This window comes from Manacus candei, unplaced genomic scaffold, assembly GCF_025592945.1.
Source record: "Manacus candei isolate 608988 ecotype Guabito, Panama unplaced genomic scaffold, ASM2559294v1 h1tg000003l, whole genome shotgun sequence".
Taxonomy (NCBI): domain Eukaryota; kingdom Metazoa; phylum Chordata; class Aves; order Passeriformes; family Pipridae; genus Manacus; species Manacus candei.
The window spans coordinates 2,370,967-2,385,117 of record NW_026138051.1 but is presented as its reverse complement, the minus strand read 5'-3'; the positions used below and the strand labels follow the sequence as shown (position 1 = coordinate 2,385,117).

Genomic DNA, 14,151 nt, shown 5'->3' with positions numbered 1-14,151 from the left:
GAGCAGACAGGGGGGCCAGGTGGCAAATCCACAAAGCCGGCACAGTGACTTGCAAAACTTTTCACTGTTTATAAACATTTTAGCAAATGAAGGCATTGAGCTTTATTGGCTACAAGTTACATCGTTCTCTTATTAATTAATATTCTATCTTCTATTGGTTAATGATTCACTCGCTTCTTATGCTAATTAGTCCACATGCTCAGTCTTTCCCTTCTTTTGGGTTCGTGGTCTGTGAGTTGGCGGCTGTGATCTCCCCCTGCCAGAATTACCTGTTACCCCATCAGAACCTATTCCAGCACAGTTGCTGAGTCAGCTTTATTAGTTTTTTCCTTATCTTGGGAGTTCTGCCAGGTGTCCTTGTGGTCCATAAATTCTGCATTCTTTGTGTCCACTATCGCACACCCTTCTCCCCAAGCTTTGTTAACCTCCCCCTGGGTCTGAGATCGCTGAGTCCTGTCAAGCCCTAAACCTTAGCAAGGCAACTCTACCAACACGTAATTTATCTTTTAACAGCTGGACATCACCTGCATCCCACAGATCCCACGGACCCTTATTCCAGCATCTCCTACAGCCACAGACCCTTGTCAGTCACCCTGCCCAGCTGCGGACCCACACCTCAGTCACCCCCAACACCCCGCATGGTCACAGACCCCAATCCCAGTCACCCCCCAGCCCCAACACCCCCCGCATCCCTCGACCTCCTCAACCTGCCGCCCTGCTCTCCTCCGAGCGGCAGGGGGCGCTCACGCCCTGTGCCCTCCCTGCCGCCTCCTCTCTATGGTTCCCCCCCCTCCCAACTGCTTCCGCTTCCGGGCCAGGCCTTCTTTTTGGGCTGCCGCCGCCGCCAAGATGGTGAGTGCGGGGCCGGGCCGGGCTCCATCCAGCGCCATCCGCCCCAGGGACGGGCCGGGACAGGCTCCATCCGCCCCGCCGGCTGCTTTGCCGGCGTCCAGGCGGGCGCGGGGGCGCCGCAGGCCCGCGATGGCGGCGCAGGGCGTGGGGTGGGGCAGGGCGGGCGCGGGGCCTTGGAGCGGGATGCGTCAGGTCGTGTGGTGTGGGTTGTGGTGTGTCCCGCGCCCCTGACCGAGTTTTCTCCGCCCCAGGTGAACGTGCCGAAAACCCGCCGGACCTACTGCAAGAAGTGCGGGAAGCACCAGCCGCACAAGGTCACGCAGTACAAGAAGGGGAAGGACTCGCTGTACGCCCAGGGTAGGGACGGGCACGGCCCCGGCGGTGCTGCCCTGCGCGAGGGGGGTGGGTTGGGAGCGGGTGTGTGTCTGTGGGGGGAAAAGAACAGATTGAGCCAAAGGATGTGGAACTAAAGGAATAAAAAGAGTAATGACATGTCCAAACCAGTTTGGGGCGGTCGAGGTGTAGAAATGTTTATAGAGATGGTGTGCTCTGGGTGAACTTGGCTCATTCTGATGTGGAGGCACAGCTCTGGAGCCCAGGCTGCCCGCCCCGAGGGAGGGCCCTGCCCACTGAGCACGGGCTGGGAGTTGAAAAGGAGCGGGACCCTCAGATCGAGGCGAGAGAAAGTGAACCCGGTGGCAGCTCAGCCAGAAGTGATGTGGGTTAATGATGCAAGTATCACCTGAACAAAATGTATAAATATGCTCCTGATTTTGGCCCTTCGTGTGTTGGCTTTGAGGATTTACCAGCCAGCAGAACTCTGAATAAATCGGGTCCCTCGACCTCCTGTGTCTGTTGGCTTTGCACAGCGAGGGGAAGGGTCCACTCTTGGGGACAGCATGAGGGTGGGGGCCGTGGGCTGAGGAGGGGACATTGGTGCTGGTGGGCTGTGCAGGGGCAGGCTGGATCCTAACCTGGTGGGATTTAGGAAGCACCTCCTGAGTTGTTGCCTGACCAGGGCCATCTCTTCCCACAGGGAAGAGGCGCTACGATCGGAAGCAGAGTGGATATGGGGGCCAGACAAAGCCCATCTTCCGTAAAAAGGTGAGTGAGTGCTGCTCCTGGGACAAGGACAGGAGACTTCCCTGGCAGCCCAGGTGCCCAGCTGGAGGAGGATTCCTCAGCCTTGTGCCCTGCCCTGTGTTAGGGCAGCTCCATGCTGGCAGTGCAAGCTCCCCCTCCACAGCACAGACTCGTGGAATGGTTTGGGTGGGAAGGGACCTTAAAGATCACCTTGTTCCAGTGTCCCTGTCATGGGCAAGAACACCTTCCACTATCCCTCATTTGTAGGGGTGTTTGCAGAGCAGGTTCTGCAGGGGAGTGGGGTCTTGCTGGGAAGGATACTTGCAAAGAAAGGAGTGTTTTCTTCATTGCTTGCCCAAGGGGAGGGTATGGCAAAAGGAAAGGAGCCTTCTGCTTGCTTTCCTAATGTCCTTGGAAGTGCCAGTAGTTTATCACTGAAACTTTTTGCTGGGTTTGTGAGGCTGCATTCACTGACAAGGGGATGGGAGCCAAGTGTGTGCAGCTCCTGGAAGTACTGCAGAACACAGCATCATTTTCTCACAGCCTGCTGTCTCCAGGGAAATCTGTACTGCTGAGCCAGGGAATGAGAGCTGCTGTGCTGGGCCTTTCCTGAGAGCCCCAGAGCAGCAGTGGAAGGGCAGCAGTGCATCCTGTTACTCACGAGCTGCAGAAACCTGCTGCTGTCACCCTTCCTCTTCAGTGTGGGTACCTGGCACTGCAGTCTTGCAGCATGTTTTCCCTCAGTGCATCTGTGAGTTCCTGCCAGGGAGCTGGAGCAGAAAAAAAACTGTAGTGTTTTGCAGCAGGGAAGCAAAACCCAGTGGGTCAATTACTTGTTTTGTGTGAACCGTTTAGTTGTGCTCCTAGAGCTCGGTGCTGGAAAGCCCTGGTGTCCTGCTGGAGATGTACAGGAACTCTTCCAGCAGGAAGAAAAAAAATGAGGCAGCAGGTTTTCAAGTTGAATTTGTGCCAGGAAGTGGGGAGACCTCTCAGAAAGTGCTTCTGCAAGCAGGGTGCACCAAGCAGCTGCACTCTTGGCACTCTGCACCAGTACATTGCCATCCCCATTTCTGTTTTTTCCCAGTCAGCATTGTATGGATGATTGGCTGAGGTTTTTAGCTGGTGGCTGCAGCCCTGTCCAGCTGCTACAGCACCCTCATAGCTTTGAATTCTTCCCACTGCAGTCTTTTTTGGGTTTCATCTTGCTTCCAGGAGCTGTGGGTCTGCATTGAGCCCATTGTGTCACTGCTCCTTCCAGAGAAAGTTTGTCAGTCATTTTGCTTCCAGGTGTTCCTTTTGTCCAGTCCTCTGCTGGGCTTCTCCTGAGCACTGCCAGTCTGTTCTCCCACAGTGTACAAGTGCCTGTTCCTGTGTTCCCTGGCACAAACTTTTTCCAGCAGGGCTGATCCCTGCAGAGACCAGCCCTGCCCACTGAATGCTTTTGCCACTGTCCTTTATTGTAAAGATACAGATCCACTGTATTCCCTTGCTGATCCTTAAGTGCCTTCTTGTTTTCAATGGAGGGAGCATCTGTTGGCAGTTTCTCTTTACACTTTAGGAGAACAAACTGCTGAGCCTTCAGGAGTGCAGGTAACAAGGTTTTGTGAGAGCAGCAGTTTGTCTGCTTGGGGATGTTTGGTTCATTACAACACTCTGCTCCTCCTCCCAGGCCAAGACCACCAAGAAGATTGTGCTGAGGCTGGAGTGTGTGGAGCCCAACTGCAGGTCCAAGAGGATGCTGGCAATTAAGAGGTGCAAGCACTTTGAACTGGGAGGAGACAAGAAGAGAAAGGTGGGTTTGTGTGCTCTGAGTGGCTGAGAAAGGGGGGGCAGTACTCAGTGGTGAGTAAACTGACTGTGTCTCTTGCTTCTTACAGGGCCAGGTGATCCAGTTCTGAGCATCATCCTACTCAGCACCATGGACCATATTAAAGTATTTAGAGTGAGCCATTGCTTGTTTTTATGTGTTTCCTCATGTTGATGGGGTGGGAATTGTGAGTACATCAGCCTGGCAGGGAAGGTGTTGGCTTGCAGGACTGCTTACTAAGAGAACAGTTTGAAACCTGAAGGCTTTTGAAAAATCCCTCACAGTAGCTGGGATCTCCTTACTGCTGTGTTACCTTGTAAGAGGCAGGTGAGATTTGCTGCAGCCAGCAATGTTTCCACCACAGTGGGGACCAAAGTAACCTGAACAGCCCCTGCACTTGGCTGGAGGCCCCTTTATGCAAACAGGGAACAGCTGTACTGCCCTAAGGAGCAAAGGCTTTGGAGCAGCCAGTGCACCATTAGGCAGGTGCCTAATGAGGTGCTGTGGTGGCTTAGAGATTTGAAGTTTCAAATAGGCATCAACCTCAGGAGTGTGGTAGGTTGCAGGACAGCCTTCCCTTGTACAGGATAATCCCTGTGAAGCAGCAGCTCCCTGTAAGTAGGGAATCCGCTGTCAGCAGGTGCTGGGAACGCCAGGCTGAGCTCTCTCTTCTGAGAGCAACTTTCTTTTAGTGAAAATGCAGCTGGAGGATGGAGAAATGCCTCTTCAGACCTTCGCAGTGACCGAGACACGTGGTTACTGAACTGTCACAGAATCTGTTTTTCCTTGTTCAGTATAGACTGATGTGATGGGCATTTTCAAAGTTCTGTAGGCAGCAGTGGCTTTGGCCTGTGAGATGGACTGTATGGCTGTGGCTTGTCAGCTTCACTGAGTGCAGTTTCTGGCAGTCCTTTCACAAAACCTTATGTGACTGGAACAAACTGGCCTGTCTTCTAAAACCTGATTTAATTCAGACACCATGCTGTCCTCCAGCAGAAGTAAGAAAAAGCTTAGCCTTTTAGAGGGACTTTTAATCAAAGTGCTTAATCACAGAAAAACAAATTAAGAAATCCTGATTGTGTAGTGGTCAGAAGAGAACGTACTTGTACATGCATGGCTGCATAAGTGATGATCCATCTCCTGTCCTGGAAGGACCTGTGACATTCAAAGGCTGCTGCCAGCTCTGGAAGCAAGCACACAGTTGTTTCTGGAAGGCAGCTCACTGAGGAAGGGAACTCCAGTGGCCACATGAAGGGCAGAGAGGGAAGTGACAGCCACTGGTGAGAGGAAGATTTCTGGTGTGAGGAAAAACTCTCAAAAGCTGAGTCCTGCAGCATGCTACTTAATCCTATTTATACTAAGCAAGTAGCTGTCAAGGAAGTTGCTAAGTGCAATGATTTAGGCCAGTCTCTCAGTTGTCAGAAAGTGAATATCCATGCTCTGAGGAGAGTGTTGGGTTTCTTTAGTGGGGTAGGAGCAGCTTTTCTTGGACCGTGTGCCCTGGTCTGGAAAAGAGAGCAAGGTGGCCAGGATGTTTCCCTTTTGTCCCTGAAATGCTCAAGGTGAGCTGTAGGATGCTGCAGGTGTATCCCTTGCCTGTTCTTGCATGGTAGTGTCAGTGGGCAGAAACAGGAGTTGCTGCCCTGCTGGAGCCCTGCCAGCCCCTTGGAGAAGGAGCTGGGTGAGATGCCAGAGAAAAGGTAAACAGCAGAGCAGTGCCCCTCTCTTTGTTCCCTCTGGTGATGGGTATTTGCCACATTAGGCTGAGTGTTCAAGCAATGAACACCTGAGGAGAGAACAAAGGCACCTGCTTGGAGGAAGGAGACTCCTGCCACAAGGAGTTCCTCAAGGAGTTCAGACAGAGTCTAAGGCTTAGGAGAAGATTGCCTGCTATAGTGCCAGGACTTTGAGCAGCACGGTGCCTGTGGGGTTCACCTCCACACTCAGGAAGGAGGTCCAGCTGTAAACACCCCAGTCCCTGCTGGCTGGCAGGACCTGGCGCATGGAGCACGCTGGGTTGCAGGCCAGCCCATTGCCGAGGAAGGTGAGGGAGAAGGTGAAGTTCTGGGGTCCTCCAATCTCCTGCTGGTTCAGCACTGCCACAGCGTAGGCTCGGCCAGACAGGGGCCGCTCCCACAGCTCAAAGGTCTTGTCCTGCCAAGGAGAAAACAAACCTGGGGCTCAGGGGAGGCCGGAGCGATGGTCATGCCTGCTGGGAACAAACAGGCTCACTGGGCTCCTGTCCCCAAACCCTGAGCACCTCTGTCCCTCCTCCTGTGTCCCCTTTCTGAGGGGCTGGCTGGCTGCCTGTGCCCCGCACTGCACCCCCAGCCCAGTCCTGCTGTACCTTGAGGATCTGGTATCCCTGCCTGCCCAGCGGGTCCTGGTTGATGGCGATCACCTCCTTGTTCTGGAGCAGACACTTGGCCTCGGGACTGATGTGCCGCAGGTCGTTGGACATGAAGAGGGGAGCTGCCATGATGGCCCACATGGCCATCTGAGTCACCGACTGGTCCCAGCTCAGCCCGAAGTTTCCAATCACCAGCTGTGACAGGTAAACAAAAAGCGCCTGGTAACGCTTCCTGCAGAGCAGAAACTGGGCCACCAACCCAAGCACTGGGAAATGACAGGATGCTGAGGGTGGGCCCCCTCTCTGGAGTGTGGCTAGATAGGCTGAGTGCCAGGAGCAGGACCAGCTGGTAGGGAAAAACAAGGCATGACTAGTGAGGCAATTTAGAATGAGCCACTGATGGAAGTAAAGGCGGCTCTGTAAGTGGCTAGGCAGTGTTTAAGGTATTCCTTCCTTGCAATGCTGGCACCCAGGGGTTTTCCTTCTGGTGGGACATCAGCACTTTGGAGACTCCCCCAGTGCCACACTTGTTTTGAACTGGTGCTGTTTGTGGAGGCTGCATTACACAGAGACGGTGCTTCCTGGGTACTGTCTGTACCTGCAGTTCTCTTCCCCTTTCCAGCCAGGATCCTCTCATCAAGATCCTCATCATAGGGTCCCATCAGACCTCTTCCCCTCAGTGTTTCTCCCCTAGTTCCCTCCCTTCCCATCCTACAGCTGAGGGAAGGAATTTTTGCTGATGCTTCAGCAGAGGTGGGTGTTGCTGTACTTGCCATGTCAGGATCATTCCAGCCTCCCGGCCCAGCTATCTTCACAATGCTGTCCTGGTGAAGAGCTGTCCATTCTAAGATACTCTTGATGCTGTTCCAGGAATCATAGACATCATAAAAGTTCCTCCAGTAATTGCAATACTGTTTGATCTCTGTGTAATTGGGCTGCCAAAACAATGAGTGTGATTAGCCAGAGAGCCTGGCTGTACAACAAGAGTGTAAACAAGGCTAAATGGATCAGGGGTAATTTGGGGGAGTACTAGGATAACACCTTCCATCACCAGCTATGTGGATGGTCTGGTGCATGTTGATTCCCTAGGAAGCTTTGTGCCCAGTGACTCCAGTCTGCCATGTCCCAACACAACTGCTTCCCTTGGGAGAACAGTTGTGGCCACCAGCTCTGTTAGAAAATTCCTTTCAGCACAATTTTACTGAGGGCATGACAGGGCCAGTGGAATTAAACTGTAAAATCCCATTACTTACTGCCATTTCTTGGGTCTACACCCTTTGCTGAGTAATAACATTTAATTCCAGTGGGAGGGAATGGCACAGGGGAAGCCAGCTGAGGGCAACGTGTGTGTCACGGACCCTGGCTGGCAGAAATGTGCCACTGAACAGAGGTAACTGTAAGGCCAGGTCTGCAGCACTCTGTGTCCAGGAGGAGTGACACTGAGACTGTGTGTCTGCACTGCCAGAGGTTTGCTGCTTGGTTCCTTGGAGCCAAAAGCAGATGGATGCTGCTGTGTTTTCTCTGGCATGCTCCAGCTGGGCTGTGCCTTCATGCTGCAGGATCCTACTGAATCTGTTTCAGCAGAGCAGTGACTCACCTCAGGTATAGTTCAGGGTTCTAGAGGAAAAAGTCTTTTTCCTCCATCTTACAGCCTTGGTCTCTGCCAGAACAGAATTTCTCAGGATGCTGTTTTGAAGTCTTAATGTTTTTCTGTTCTTCCCACTTTTAGCCCCAGGATAAGCCTTGAGAAACAGCTCCTACCTGCTGCATGGGCCTCAAGTAGAAAGGCCACTCACAGGCGTACACAATGCTCCTTCCAGTCTTGTTCAGGGCCAGAGACATGCGCCTGTAACCTAAAGCAAGGCAGAGGTTACACAACCTCCTTGGGGGTCAAAGTCTCTGCAGAACTAATCCAATGTCACAGGTTCAGGTTTCAGCTCAACTCTCACAGAATCAAGGCTGAACACATTATCATGGCTGAGACACCACAGGGAGGACAGGGGAGCTCACAGTCTGCAGCCACCCTCCTGCCTCCCAAGGACAGGTGAGCTGCTTCACAGCTTTGCTTGGGCAGGCTTATTGCTCCCAAGACTGCTGATCCCTTCATACATACAGCCATGGGAAGAGGCTGAAAGCTTTACTATGAGGCACTTTTTCCTCTAGATACCCAGGATCTAGATACCAGTCAGTATCTATCAAGCAGTGCAGCTTTGCTGGGTAATGTTGCAGGAATATGTTCTCATGAGGCAGTTGCACCATATGGACTGGGCAGGAATGCAAAAGCACTAGTTTTTCCTGTCCTTGTCCCCAGACAGCCCTGTTAAGTCCCTTCTAATTGGCAGAGAGGGAATGAAAAGTCTGCTCTCTCCTCTGGAACTGCTTCAGTACAACTGGATTGTATCTGGGCTACACATATGATCCAACAGAAGCTTTCAGCTCAGCTGTCACTCAGGGTGCTGAGCTGTGCTCCTGTCTGTGGCAGCTGGCATATGCCCCACCATCTGGCTTCGATGGGATTGTCACTTGGGCAGGTTCTCCCTGCCAGGCAGAGACAGGACTCCTGCTGCCAAATGCTGTGGTGCTGACTGTGCCAGCAGCCAGAGCCCAGGCAAGAGAAAAATGCCTTCCAAGTTACAGTGTTCTTCCCACAAATCTGCTCCTGTGGCAGTGGGATTTGCTTGTGCTTCCGAAGAGTCTGTAGCCAACCCCCCTCAGAACAGGGAGCTACTGAGCTTTCAGCTGCTGCCTTGCCAGCCCGTGTGCAAATAACTTTTGAAGTGATATTTATACCGGTGTGCTTTAAAATGAAAACCCCGGTAGGATTATTATGCCATAATTCCCTTCATTTTCATCTGTTAAAAGCCCTCACAGCTGCCCTTTTCATGGCTGACACAACCTGTTCTTGCTTCAGGCTGATTCACGTTGACACGGCCTCGCCACGGGGATTGAGGGGTAAGTGTGTGAAATGCTCTGAGCTCTCCAGTAAAGGCACTGCAGGAGGGCAAAGCCTCTGCTCTGTTAAGAGCTGAGGAGCAGCCTGCACAGCCATCCCCCAGAGCATGCAGCTGATGTGTCTGTGCTCAACGTGATCCGGGCTCTGCTGTGAGAAAGCTCCTTTCCCAAGCTGTGCTCTTGGGAGAGCTCCAGGAGACTGAGCAGGTAAAAACACTGGGGCCAGCAACACTCATGACCTTGGGAACAGAGCCTCACAGTTGCTTCTATGAGCAAATCCCTTAAAATGGGTATGCTCAGGGAAAAGCAACTTCCTGGAACCCCATGCTGGGCTTGGGGATTGCTGCTGCCTGCAGAGCATTCCCACCCATGGGAATGGCTGCCTGGAGCCCGTGCCTACCTTCTGCCAGCTGCTCCAGCGAGCCAGAGTTGCAGCCATCAAACTTGAGCAGGTCCACGCCCCAGGAGGCAAAGGTCTGGGCATCCAGCTCGTAGTGGCCGTAGCTGCCAGGGAAGCCAGCACAGGTCTTGCTCCCCACGTCGCTGTAGATCCCCAGCTTCAGACCCTTGGAGTGCACCTGCACTTGCAGGGCAGAAAAAAGACCTGGGCATGGGGCACGAGGGCGAGGCAGGGGAAGCTGAACGTTGGACAGGAAGCTGAATATGAGCCAGCAGTGTGCCCAGGTGGCCGAGAAGGCCAATGGATCCTGGCCTGGATCAGGAACAGTGTGGCAGCAGGAGCAGGGAAGTGATTCTTCCCCTGACTCAGCGCTGGTGAGGCCACACCTCAAGTGCTGTGTCCAGTTCTGGGTCCCTCAGTTCAGGAAGGATATTGAGGGGCTGGAGCAGGTCCAGAGAAGAGCAACAAGGCTGGGGAAGGGACCTGAGCAAAAGTCCTATCAGGAGAGGCTGAGGGAGCTGGGGGGGGCTCAGCCTGGAGAAGAGGAGGCTCAGGGGAGACCTCATCACTCTCTGCAACTCCCTGACAGGAGGGTGTAGCCAGGTGGAGGTTGGTCTCTTCTCTCAGGCAGCGATCAGTAAGACAAGAGGACATGGTCTTAAGCTGTGCCAGGGGAGGTTTAGGTTAGATATTAGGAAGAAATTCTTTACAGAAAGGGTAATCAGGCATTGGAATGGGCTACCCAGGGAAGTGGTAGATTCTCCATCCCTGGAGGTTTCTAAGATGAGACTGGATGTGGCACTTAGTGCCATGGTCTGGGAACCACGGCAGTAGTGGATCAAGGGTTGGACTTGATGATCTCAGAGGTCCCTTCCAACCCAGGTGATTCTACGATTCTATGATTCTAAGAAAACCCCACTGTGGCAGGGCAGGGGTTTAGCTCAGGGGGTGGTGATGGCAGTGCCCCTCACCCCTCCCTCCCTGCGGGTGGCACTCACGTAGTCGGCCAGCCGGCGGATCCCTCCGGGGAACCGCTCCGGGTCCGCCCGCAGCCTGCCCTGCCCGTCGCGCGTCGGGGCCATCCAGCAGTCGTCGATGCAGAGGAACTCGTAGCCGGCGTCCCTCCAGCCCTCGGCCGCCATCCTGTCCGCCATCTCCACGAACAGCTGCTCGCTGGGCAGAGAGCGGGCAATGTGGCAGCCGCATTCCTGCCAGCGAGTTTGTCTCTACCCACACCCTCTGCCAGGGCCACAGCGCCGGGGAGAGCCCAGGGGTAGCGCAGGTACCGGCGCGGGCACATCCGTGCCCGCGCCGGTACCTGCGCTACCCCTGGGCTCTCCCCTGGGGTATCCCCGCCCCGCGGCCCGCCGTACCTGACGCAGCGACTCGGATGGTCGGCACAGTCGGTGCCGCAGAGGAAGCGCTCCCAGTGCAGCCACCCCATGGGCGGTGTCCGGGCCAGCCCGTTGTCCAGCGCCATCACCAGCCCCGCCATCACCGCGGCCACCGCCATCACCCCCGCCACCCAGCGCGGCGCCATCGTGCCGCCGCCTTGACGGACAGCCACGGGCAGCCAATCGCCGGCGAGCTGGCCCTGTCCGCGCAGCCAATCGCCGGACGCGGCGCTGCCGGAGGGCCCGCCCTCCCGCGGGAGGGTCACGTGAGGGCCGCGTCACGTGAGGGGCGCGCGAGGCACGTGGCGGGGCCCGCGTCGCGGGATCGTGGGATCGTTGGATCAGCCGGGCTGGAAAAGACCTCCGAGATCGCCAGGTCCAACCCCGCCGTGGTTCCCAGGCCGTGGCACTAATGTGCCACATCCAGTCTCATCTTAAAAAACCTCCAGGGATGGAGAATCCACCGCCTCCCTGGGCAGCCCATTCCAGTGTCTGATCGGTACAAAATTTCTTCCTGTTATCCAACCTAAACCTCTCAGAGCTTAAGATCGTGCCCTCTTGTCCTCCTGCTGGTTGCCTGGCAGAAGAGACTGACACCCACCTGGCTCCCCCCTCCTGTCAGGGAGCTGTAGAGAGTGATGAGGTCTCCCCTGAGCCTCCTCCTCTCCAGGCTGAGCCCCCCCAGCTCCCTCAGCCTCTCCTCATAGGAACTGTGCTCAAGTCCCTTCACCAACCTTGTTGCTCTTCTCTGGACCTGCTCCAGCACCTCGATATCCTTCCTGAACTGAGGGGCCCAGAACTGGACACTGGTGAGGCCACACCTCAAATCCTGTGTCCAGTTCGATTCACGAAGGACATTGAGGGGCTGGAGCAAGTCCAGAGAAGGGCAATGGAGCTGGAGCACCAGGAGCGGCTGAGGGAGCTGGGGGGCTCAGCCTGGAGAAAAGGAGGCTCAGGGGGAACACCCTGGCTCTCAGCAACTCCCTGACAGGAGGGGGGAGCTGGGTGGGGTCAGGCTCTGCTCCCAGGGAACAAGGGACAACTGGACATAGTCTTAAGCTGCACTAGTGGAGGTTTAGGTTGGAGATTAGGAAGAATTTAATCACAGAAAGGGTGATTAGACATTGGAATGGGCTGCCCAGGGAGGTGGTGGAGTCACCGTTCCTGGAGGTGTTTAAGGGAAGACTGGATGTGGCACTTGGTGCCATGGTCTGGTTGACACGGTGGTGTTCAGTCGCTGTTTGGACTCGATGGTCTCAGAGGTCTTTTCCAACCTAAATGGTTCTGTGATTCTGTGTGTGCCTCATCCCTGCTGCCAGGCCTGGTCCTGCAGCTGTGTGTCCCTGTGCCTGGGCTCAGCAGTGCTGGAGCTGCCCCAGGGTCTGGGGGCACTGGGGGCTGTCCCAAGCACAGGGTGGTGGGTCTGTGTGTGCTCTGTGTGTCAGCACAGGGTCCTGGGGAAGGGGGGTTGTACCCCGCGGGCCCAGGACTTGGTTTTGGCTCTGGTCTTTCAGCCCTGCCTCAAAACCTCTGTGAGCAGCTCCTGACAGAGCCTTCCTTTTTCGAGCACCTTATCCCCTGTGCTCTTCCCCTCTGTCACTACCACCCTCATAACACCAGTTCTTCTCCCCTGTGCTTCTCCCCAAGGCTGGACCAGCCCCTGCAGCCCCCTGGAGCTCTTGTGGTGGCCCCCAGCACAGCAGGAGGAGGAGAGCAGGATGGGAGCACTGCAGGGCTGTGGGTCATGGCCCTGGGCTGCGGGTGCCTCTGGTGCTGGGGCCATCCAGGCATCTCGCTAGGTGTCCTCCGATCCCTGCTCTGGCACATCCAGGGAACAAAAGCCCTTCAGAGCCTGTGGGTTGATAATCACTCCTTGTTCCAGTGCTTGGTCCTCCCCCTGCCCCTTGGGGAGCTGAAGCGCAGAGATTTCTCAAAGTTGGACAAAACAAGGCACTCTAGGGGCTGGAAAACCTCATGGCTTTGTTTTCTCTTGTGCAAAACGGCAGTCTGGAGTTGGGCTGTTATCCCGTATTCCCAGGGCTCAGGAGAGCTGCAGGGCTGATCCCTGCCTGCCTCCAGGTTCCAGCCCTCCCTCGCTGTTGCTTCCTGTTGCTTGTCCTGTTGTCCCCAGGAGCACCTGGCACACTACACCCCTTGGGCTGGGGAGCTGTAGGGTGCCCTGTGGGCTGGCTGGTGTGCCCAGAGCGGTGCAGGCTGGTCCCAAAGCTGTGCTGGGGGTGGGGTGGATGTGGCCGTGGTGGTGTGGGGTTTGGCAGGGCCCTGGTGGGGGTGACAGGCAGTGGTGTTGCCACAGCTTAGGTGGCAGAGGGGTACACTGGGATTCCTCTGTCATGGGGGCATCACTGGCAGCGCTGTGCTGAGGGCTGGGGTGCTGGAACAGCCACACTGCCAGAGCACCCTGTGCCTGGACCTTCCCTGTGATGGAGGGTTCCTGTCCCTGTGGGTCTGTGGTCCTGCAAGGGCCCTGTGCCCCTGGCACAGCCCATCCCAGCGGCAGCTCCTGGTGCTTTCCTCTTGTGTCCGTTTCCCTGCTTGTAAGGGGCAGCCCTGGCCTGCTCAGAACTGCCTGGCTGACTTTGGAGCTTGGTATTTTCTTTAAAAAAACAATTCTGTACCCAGGCAATGTGCAGGGGTTGCTCAGAGCCCCAGCAGAGCTGTTACCTGTTCCTTATGCATTGCACTCCCCTAGCTCCAAACCCAGAGTCCTAATCACTGTGGGACATGTTGTCCTGCAGGCATTGCTGCATCCAGACAGGATGGTTGGCTAAACCTCTGGAAGCTGGTGTTGCCCCAAGGGAGCTCCAGGCTGTGGATGAGTGAAGGAGAGGGGGAACAAGGGAAGATTAAGCAGCCTGATGTTGCCCATGGAGAGCAGCAGAGCTCAGTTCCAGCAGGATCAGGCCCTCTGTGGTTGGCAGAGCAGGGGCCTGGCTGGCATGCCACTGCAGTGCCCAGCCGAGGGCACTTTTCCTTGGACCCACAGAAGGCCTCCAAGGAGCCCTTGGGGCTGGCAAGGGCTGCCCCAAACTCGTGTGTGCTCCTGGCCCTGGGCATGCTGTTGGCAGGCTGTCGGGAAGCTGCCAGTGCTGATGATGCTCATTTTGCTGTTAATGGGAGCCCCATTAACCTGGTGTTAACTTCATTAACTTCCTTTTAAACCAGTAATTAACTCAGCCCTGGCTGTTGGTCCTGTGCCCAGAGCTGCCTCCTGTGGTGGCTGGGATGCACCCTCCAGTGCACAGCCTTGGGTGGAGAATGGAAAACTGACTCTGTCCAAAGGCTGTGGGCTTTG

The 14,151-nt window shown here is 55.4% G+C and overlaps 2 protein-coding genes across 2 annotated transcripts; one reads left to right on the top strand and one right to left on the bottom strand.

The window, feature by feature from the left end:
- The first annotated feature begins 754 nt into the window (after positions 1–754).
- Positions 755–3,881, top strand: RPL36A (ribosomal protein L36a). Its single transcript, XM_051788204.1, has 5 exons — positions 755–852; positions 1,104–1,209; positions 1,889–1,956; positions 3,605–3,727; positions 3,813–3,881. The coding sequence occupies exons 1-5, from the start codon at positions 778–780 to the stop codon at positions 3,831–3,833; spliced, it is 393 nt and encodes a 130-aa protein (XP_051644164.1). The 5' UTR covers positions 755–777; the 3' UTR covers positions 3,834–3,881.
- Positions 3,882–4,752: 871 nt separating this feature from the next.
- On the bottom strand, positions 4,753–11,002 carry GLA (galactosidase alpha). Its single transcript, XM_051787912.1, has 7 exons — positions 10,818–11,002; positions 10,443–10,617; positions 9,445–9,622; positions 7,854–7,945; positions 6,866–7,027; positions 6,090–6,287; positions 4,753–5,896 (listed from the first exon to the last, which is right to left on the bottom strand). The coding sequence occupies exons 1-7, from the start codon at positions 10,982–10,984 to the stop codon at positions 5,633–5,635; spliced, it is 1,236 nt and encodes a 411-aa protein (XP_051643872.1). The 5' UTR covers positions 10,985–11,002; the 3' UTR covers positions 4,753–5,632.
- Between the last annotated feature and the right edge of the window lie 3,149 nt (positions 11,003–14,151).